General features: G+C 41.1%; 1 protein-coding gene across 1 annotated transcript; it reads right to left on the bottom strand.

Moving 5' to 3' along the window:
* Nucleotides 1–8,316: 8,316 nt before the first annotated feature.
* On the bottom strand, nt 8,317–8,733 carry LOC122011032 (truncated transcription factor CAULIFLOWER D-like). Its single transcript, XM_042567480.1, has 2 exons — nt 8,549–8,733; nt 8,317–8,443 (listed from the first exon to the last, which is right to left on the bottom strand). Exons 1-2 carry the CDS (start codon nt 8,731–8,733, stop codon nt 8,317–8,319), a joined length of 312 nt encoding a protein of 103 aa, XP_042423414.1.
* Nucleotides 8,734–9,166: the final 433 nt, after the last annotated feature.

Raw genomic sequence — 9,166 nt, 5'->3', positions numbered from 1 at the left:
TTCCGGCAGGGTCAGAATGGGAGCACTGGTCAATCTTCTTTTTAGTTCGATGAAGCTATTCTCACAGTCCTCTGTCCACTGAAATTTTCTGTTCTTCCTGGTGAGAGCTGTCAGTGGGGAGGCTATCCTGGAGAAATCCTCTACAAATTTTCTGTAATAGCCTGCTAGTCCCAGAAAACTTCTGATTTCATTGGCGTTCTTAGGTCTTCTCCAGTTACTCACAACCTCTATCTTACTGGGGTCTACCATGATACCATCTCTGGAGATGATGTGACCCAGAAAGGATACCTGATCGAGCCAGAATTCACATTTCGTGAACTTGGCGTACAACTGGTTCTGCTGTAGGGTCTGCAGTACTATCTTCAGGTGTTCTGTATGTTCTTCCTGAGTCTTGGAATAGATAAGAATGTCGTAGATGAACAGGATGACAAACTTATCTAAGTATTCTCTAAATACCCTGTTCATGAGATCCATGAAAGTAGCTGGAGCATTTGTCACACCAAAGGGCATGACTACGAACTCATAATGTCTGTATCTGGTCCTAAAAGCCGTCTTGGGTATATCACCTTCTTTAACTCTAACCTGGTGATATCCTGACAGGAGGTCTATTTTAGAGAACACTGCTGCTCCCTTTAGCTGATCAAACAGGTCATCTATTCTGGGAAGAGGATACCTGTTCTTAATCGTGACTTGGTTTAGTGCTCGGTAGTCTATACACAAGCGCATGCTCCCGTCCTTCTTCTTCACAAACAATACAGGCGCTCCCCATGGTGAGTGACTAGAGCGTATGAAGCCCTTGTTGAGTAACTCCTGTAGTTGCTCCTGAAGTTCCTTCAGTTCTGCTGGAGCCATGCGGTAGGGTGCTTTGGAGATGGGATTCGTACCGGGGATGAGCTCTACCTCAAATTCAATCTCCCTGTCTGGTGCTAGACCTGGTAACTCCTCAGGGAAGACTGCTGGGTAGTCACATACAACTCAGACCTCTTCTAGCTTTTGGTCCTTGTTCTGACTGGTACTGACTACATGCGCTAAGAACCCCGTACATCCTGAATCCAACAATTTCTGTATTTTCAAAGCTGAGAGAAACTTCTTGGCTTTTCTCTTTGGTTCTCCGATGTAACCAAATTGCACTCCTGCTTCAGGTTGGAATACAACTTTCTGTTTACGGCACTCTATGGAGGCACCGTACTTGATCAGAAAATCCATTCCCAAAATGACATCATAGTCAGTCATATCCAGCACTATCAGATCACCAAAAAGCTCTCTGTCTGCTATAATGACTGGCATTGCTTGGAGCCAGTGCGTGGATGCCATGATCTCTCCTGAAGGCAATGTTGTCAAAAACTGACCACTAAGTGCATCTGGAGTTAGTGCTAACTTTTCGACAAATGCCCTGGATATATAAAAATGGGTTGCCCCAGTATCGAACAAGACAGTTGCACTTTGCTGTAAAATACTAATCTGACCTGTAACAACTGTCGAGGCATTCGCTACATCCTCCCTGGTGAGTGAGTAGATCCTCACGTTCGTTGTGGCTGAGGAGGCTTCTAGTCTGCCTTGACTGATGTGTGGACCGTCTATAGCAGCCTGCATCCAGTGTAGCTATGCTGGTTTATCTCCATACTGAATCGGCTGTGGTGGAGGATTGCTGATTTTGTTCGGGCATTGCTTAGCCATATGCCCTTCCTGGCCACATTCGAAACATCCTCGTGTGCCTTTGCGACAAACTCTGGGGTGGAATTTCCCACAAGTGGAACATTTGGGATAACTAGGCTGTTTACTAGCTGGTCCCCCTTTTGGGTAGCTCCCTGGCTTACGTTGATGGCTGGGGTTCCCTTTCCAGTTAGAGCTGTGGCCCTGGTGTTTCTGAGTACCTGAGCCTCCTTGGCCCTTAGGCTCTGAAAAGGCCTGCTTCTGCTGCTTGATGCTATTCTGATAATGTTCGGTGGTCAGAGCACTGCTTACTAGTTCTTCTGTGGTTTGCGGCCTATGAACGCCGCTGGCTACGTTCATTGCTATCTCCGGCCTTAGCATTTTGAGGATCAACCGGACTCGTTCTTTTTCAGTGCTGACTAGTTTAGGGCATAAACGAGCTAGTCTGTTGAATTTCTTCATGGCTTCCTCAACTGAAAGGTTGCCCTGGAGAAATTCAATGAACTCGTCGTAGTGGCGGTTTGTGACCCGCACATGGAAGAACTCTTCAAAGAATTCTCTCTCAAAGTAGGCCCATGTCATCTGGTTCACTGGGCGCTTCGCTTTAATTCTCTCCCACCACATACATGCGTCTCCTGTCAGGCAGAATGAGGCACATTTCACCTTTTCAAACTCTGGCTAGTCTAGAAGCTCCATCGTACTCTCCAGTGTTTTGAACCAGGCTTGGGCATCCCATGGTTCACTGGTGCCTGAAAAGTTCTCTGGCTTGATCTTCTACCACTGGATCAGATAGGCTTCTCTTCTTGCCCCTGCTGTTGAGGCTGCTGGTGCTGTAGGCTGGACTGGTGGAACCTCTATCACTACTAGGGTTGCTAAGTTAGGTTCTGGAGTGACAGTGGGAGTGTTCTGCTGATTAGCCCTTAGGGTGGCTATCTCCTGTTGTTGTTCAGCTAGTTGCTTCTTTACTGAGCCACTACCTCTGTAAGGTCTGGGGGAGGCACTGAGCTGCCTGCCTCATGCTGGGGCTCAGTAGCTGGTGTCTTTCTAGCTGGGCGTCCTCGTACCATTTTCTAAGGAAATAAAGGACATACATAACTAATACAATCATAAGTACATGACTACTATTATCACGTTAGATGTTATCATATATCAACAAGCTTTAGTTATCTATAAACATGAAAGCAACACATAAATAAAGTGAGAGGTGTTCTTACTTGGAAACTGCAGGTTCAATGCTGATGTGTGTGTGGAGGAAGTATGGAACTTTGCTCTGATACCACTCTGTAACGCACCGCCTTCTACTGGCTAAGCTGTAAGGTCGGGGGTTACATTAAGCTGTTGCTAAACTATTCTTAATGTGCGGGAAACTGATCTAATTTAAAATTTCTTTATGCTAATGCAATTTCTTTGTTCTACATGTGCTAAGGGATGGGATCTAAGGTATACATGACATATCTTTCATCCCCCATGGTCAAGGAGCTACAACTAAAGGTTTCTAGTCAAAATCCAGCTTCCCGATCGATTGAGCTTATCACTCAATCGATTGGAGCTATTGGATCGATCCATTGATCGATTCAGCTTGCTACTGTGCACGGGGGTCCCGTCTGGATCGATCGGCTGATCGATCCAGTCTGGCCAATCGATCCAGTGATCGATTCTAGAGCTCTCTGTTCACGACAGAACGCTACAGGATCGATCGGCTGATCGATCCAGGAGCTTACTGTTCACGGAACAAGTTGCCCAATCGATCAGCTGATCGATTGAGGAGCCTCCAATCGATCGGCTGATCAATTGAGGTTTCTGATTTCGTATCAGAAGTCTGATTTCAGCATTGTTTCATGCTCAAATCACATATATCAACTCTATAAGCAAAAAACAAAGCTACTAGACCTATCATTACTCATGGCTAGCTGACTAAGATCATGACAATCAGTAATCTAAGCATAACTATCGCAATTCAAGACACTTAATTAACTAAAAGTGCAGAAAAGTAACACTACAAGAAATACTAAGTTCTTAAGTTGCTAGTTTCTCCCAAGATCTTTATTCCAAGTTCCTATCCACACACATCTTCATTGCATTGTCCTCCAGCCTCCGCTAATCCATCTTTCCTTTACCTTTATCTGCAGTATAAGGAAAAGAAGTATTTGTAAGCTTGGGAGCTTAGTAAGAAACCATCTACCCCACAAAACATGCATACGATGCAATTTATGCTTTTAAAACATGCTATTTGAAATATGTACTAAACATGTTAGAGCATGGCATGGCATACTATCATACAAAACATAGAAATCAAAAGCTGATCATGGCAATATCTTCTAGTATCAATAAGATAGAACTAAACTGATACAATAGTTAACTAAACTAATGCTAAGCTGATACAAATTCTAAACTGTAATCACATAACTAAATTGTGAAGCTTTGAAAAACTATTTATCATAAATAGATGAAAAAACTAATCATGCTGCTGATGGGCCCGACAACTGTACTTGCTATGTGTGCATCCCTAACTAGACCTGAGGTAGCTAGTCCCAAATCTAGTAGGGTTTACTAGGTTATCTAAACCTAGGGACGACTATGGGAGCCCAACCCAAGGACAACTGAAGTCCAGTATAGTGCCACTGATAAAAGTAAAATACTGTTTTATAACTGAATTATCTTATCTTGTTATTTCTAGGTTATCTGAACCTAAAGCTAGGTTATCTGAACTTAGAGCTAGGTTATCTGAACCTAGAGGCGACTGTGGGAGCCCACCCATTGGACCGTAGTCTCATATAAGTTGTAGCAAGGCTAAGTATGCTATAAAATGCTCCTATTACATTTATCTAAGCTATTAAAAATGCCTATGTTGCATTTAACTGAGCTAAACGTTTTATCAAACATTTGGTGTGCACTAATTTACACCCTATGTGCTGAAAATCTGTATACAACTAAACTAAGGCATAAAATCGTGAAAAGAGCTGCTTATACTACAGGTGAGGGGTTTCTTACATCCTGCGCTAGATTGCCTTATGATCTGATCGCTAGATTTCCGGTGGAGAAGATCCCTTCGTCGATCTCCTCGCGCCTACGTGCTCTTCTCTCGGAGAGGAGCGTTCTCGTGTCGGAGTTGTCGCCGGAAGGTGCTCCTATAGCCCTTGGGATGAATCCCTAGGTTCCTTGGAGGTTGAGGTGCCGTGAGGTTTGGAAGAAGAGAGGTTCGGCGGAATTAGGGTGAGGAGAGGAAAAGCTTCCGATGAAAACTAATAACTCCTCACTTAATTTTTCCTATTTATATTAAGTGGTTTATTCGGCCAACTAAACCTTAAATATAACAGTTTCCCTCTTCTTTTAGCACACCCCTGCTGGGGCCTCCTGGTTACTAGAGTTGTCTATAAGACATAGGGTCTCATAGGTCTCGGGTTCATTTCCCGCTTAGGCTATTTTACGTTTCTATTTATTTTTGTTACTTCCACTACTCTAAAAATTCCATAAAAATATCCTAAAATTCTAGAAAAATAATAAAATATTTCTAAAAGTCTTTTGAGAATTTTCGGGCGTTACATGTTAACATGTTTCTTTAACATTGTTGTCTCCTTGTTTAGGAGCATTCTTCATAGCCCGCATGAATTTTTAAACAAAAATCATGTCTAGTACTATTTTTCATTTTTCTTATTGATGGAATTGAACCCAAATCCATCGCTAAGAATTAATTTGACTCTGGAGCACAAAAAATTATGAATTTTCATAACCTCAATCAAAGCATTAGTTTGCTTTTTGTTCTAGCATCTAAAGCAAAAGAAAGTACATAAAGGATAGAGGATAATGAATAACCATGACAAGAAACCAGGAAAATATATAATAACAATAGTCCTTCAAAGACAATGAAAATAAAGTAACTAACTTAAATCTGAAGGTTATGCGTAAGTTCAAAAATCTTAATAAAATACTTTGAGTGAGGCCATATTGATAACAGGTAGTCGAAGATTGTAAACCTCAAATTTCATTCCCATGCTTTGATGAATCAAGGTATAGCAAGATTTTAAAATTTACGAACTACTAAACAAAAATATCATGAGGAAGAATCTATAGAAGTACCTGGACAACATGGGAAAATTCATTAAGAAGTACCTTAAGGCATTTCTAAAAAAACACATAAAGCTTATAAATTATCAGAACGTTTGTTCAAGTTTGTAGACACACTAGCCTCATTAAATTTGAAAATGCACAACACTTGTACATACAGTGAGAAAGGAACTACAAATTCTACGAGTACATGATTAGAGTGTTAGTCCTTCATTGGCAATAATAGATAAAAGCTCATACACTGATAACCGAAGCTAACAAAATTAAAGATTTTAGTAAAAATTAGAAAAATTAACATATACACTGACTGGGAGAGTGAGGGCACCCAAGATGCCAGCAAGACTAGACAGGAAAGGAAGTGCTACTCCAATGAAGAACGAGATGAAGCTATAAAATACTCGGAAGCTAGATCAAACCCAAATCAAGCAGGGTCGATTTGTTCGGCTTGTATAACCTGCTTCAAAGTTGTCAAAAACAGGCATGGAGTATATCTGAAAACTGCTGAGGCAGTTAAACACAACCAAGAGGAATGTTGTTGCTAGAAGCCCTCTTGGGATATCATGGCTGTGATATATATAAAGGGCATTTAGTATTCCTCCTTGAGGCATCTGGAAAACATATAAAGGTGTAAGAGGCAAATCATAATTCAAAAAATCTTTTAACAAGATGCAATATTCATTATCGACTGGCATACTTACTAGGTTACCATAAGCCCAGAAGCCTCCAATGGCCTCGCTGCCCAAGATTGCGTTCATGTTCCTTACCAATTCTGACCTCTCGTTCGCCGCTCTCTGGGAGTAGTTCTTCCACGGACACGAGCGGCTATTTAACGTGTACATCCACGCCGACCCTTCCGTCCACCTTTTGCTCACACCGACGCCCTCTTTCTGCGGTAGATTCATCCCGGCCAAAGCGACAAGCTGTGACAGAATCTGCTCCAGCTGTGAATAGCCATGGCTGCCTCGGATGAAATTTACAATCTAAAACACCTGTTCAATTAATAAGTTAATGTTAGGTCTAAGATAGGCAGGAATTGCAATTTTTATTTGAGTTAGAAAGCCGTAGTTTCTTAATCTAGATGCGGTAAATGAAAAACAAGGAAAATAACAAAGTTTGCAACACAACTGACCTCTGTCATTAGAACTGTTGTGGCCACGCAGGATTTCCAATGGGACGATGAGAGGATTCTGATTAAGATCTGAATACACCGTCCCATGGAACACATAAGCAGTGCAGTCTTCGGAACTTGAGGCAAAGAGAGGGTACAGGCGATGGAAGGTGACATTAGTTATGTCTTTGGGATGGGTCCTGTAGATTTGCAGGTTAAAAATCATACACAATAAGATTAGATACTTCTAAAGAGAAGGGTCCAAAAATTGGAAATTCATCATATAAGAGATGAGAGAAGTTAGTAAGATACCATAAAAAGTAATAAAACATAGAGCCTAATAACATTGTATGAAGAAAAGAACACATGAATTCAAGTTTTGCTGAAAAAAAACTATAAGAAAATTACCTGCTGGATGAATTGCAATGGAAGAAACTTCACGAAGACCAGTCTCAAGCTTCTTAATGAGCTTTTGCTTTAAAAGATCATACACACGGACATGATTCTTGGTTGATATAAAGAATATCGACCGTGTTGGATGAAAATTTACAGCTATTGGAAGACCATGTAACTTCTTAAAAGGATTTTGTGTGTGTTTCTTGGAGAGTTGGTGTATCAAGATTTCTCTTGAATCACCTATAATAAATAAGTCAAGGGAGTTTCAAGGTTTATAAAACGCAGAAAATATAAATGTGCATAACCAATGGCTATAGTGTAACTTGCATATGATATCTAGACATCAACCAAGGAATATAGGAGTTGCTTGCTAACATCATATTCTAAAAGTGGGATTGATATAGTCTTTTATTCTGATTGTTTGTTCAGTGATGTTCCAAACATTAGATAACTAAAACACCTAACCAGTCTTCTATTGCTTCCTCTGGAACTCCTTTTTATGGTACACAAAAGAGAATTTGGTATGCCTAAACTTTTCAGGGCACTTTAGGTTTCATCCTAATTCCAGCCTCAAAGGCTAGTAACTAGGTATAATGTCATGATTTTTATATATTTCCAATTTGTCAGTGTGTATTAGAAAAAAGAAAGAAACAAAACTGAGATATAAAATAGGCACTAGGAATGACTAAAAATAAGTACAACTAAAATTCATAATTAGGATATCACTAGGAACGACAGTAGTGAAATAGTCTCCTTTCCGATGCCAATCAATTTTTGTCACAACCTGCAAAGCAAAAGAATGAATAAGAGAAAGGTAGTGGCAAATACTCTACCAATTAAAATAAAGTAATCCAAAGGATTAAGTCTATGTCCAGAAACAATTAAGGTAATTTGATGTGCCTATATTGAAATTAATTACTATACAGATACATATATACTCTGAAGGGGGGATACACGGTGAATTTAGCTCACCTTGCAATGCTTTAATCGGATGCAATCATATTTATCATCTCGAACCCATCTCACTGCTGGAGTGGTATTTCCTAAAGCACAAAATTGAGTGCCAACTGATCTGAACAGAAACTAAAATAATATTATGAGTAAAAACACTTACCCTTGTCCTCCTCTAGTTTTGATTCCTCCACATGAAGCAACTCCTTGACCCTTGCTTGATTCTCTGCACTTCCCAATCTAGTATCTAAAATAAGCACATCGCATCCTCTGAAACAATGTGTAAATGTATGTCAGAAAGAAGCAGGGTGGAATTAGGCAACGAAAAATGAATTAAAAAAAAACCCTAGAGGGTGGAAATTAAATTACAAAAACCTGGAGGCGGTGGAGAAGTCGAAGAGCTTGCCATGACTGGAGAAGATGATGAGGGAGTGTTCGACGTCGCAGAGAACAGAGAGCTCGTAGGCCTTCTTCAGCAGCCCGGCCTTCCTCTTGGAGAAGGTCACCTGCCTATTGATCTTGTTCTCTATTCTCCTCACCTCAACCCTCCCCCACCCCATCCTCAACCTTTAGCAATCAGACGATTAAGAAGAATGAAAAGAGGAAACGAGAGGTTTTGAAGATGACCGTGTACCCAGCGAGCGAAGAGGCCGAGAAGGAGAAAATGAAGCATGGAGAGCCCTTTATGCTTGTAATTTTAGGGTTTTAGCAGGCAGACATACTTCATTATTCTCGTACTGCACTCGATCTCTCTGCTTTAGAAGAAGGAGACCCCTTTACACAAGATCAGAGATCTCGGTGTTGTTCTCTCTTCCTTCGGATTCCCTCACGTTACCGACCAACCGTGCCATGGTGGTCGTGGGTGTCCTCTCGCTGTTCGGATCTCGTCGGCCCCTACCTTAGCCGGGAAGAACGAAGAGAGGAAGGAGGAGGAGGAAGAGAGGATTGGACGAGGAGGTAGAATGGAACGATTTATGCTGCGATTTTGTTTAG

The sequence above is a fragment of the Zingiber officinale genome, chromosome 8A (assembly GCF_018446385.1).
Source record: "Zingiber officinale cultivar Zhangliang chromosome 8A, Zo_v1.1, whole genome shotgun sequence".
Taxonomy (NCBI): domain Eukaryota; kingdom Viridiplantae; phylum Streptophyta; class Magnoliopsida; order Zingiberales; family Zingiberaceae; genus Zingiber; species Zingiber officinale.
This window is presented reverse-complemented; position numbering and strand designations above follow the sequence as displayed.

Coding starts and splice junctions, on each gene's coding strand:
- LOC122011032 (XM_042567480.1), bottom strand. CDS start 8,733: ATGGGGTGGGGGAGGGTTGAGGTGAGGAGAATAGAGAACAAGATCAAT. Junction 8,444..8,548: donor GACTTCTCCACCGCCTCCAG/GTTTTTGTAATT, acceptor ACATTGTTTCAG/AGGATGCGATGTGCTTATTT.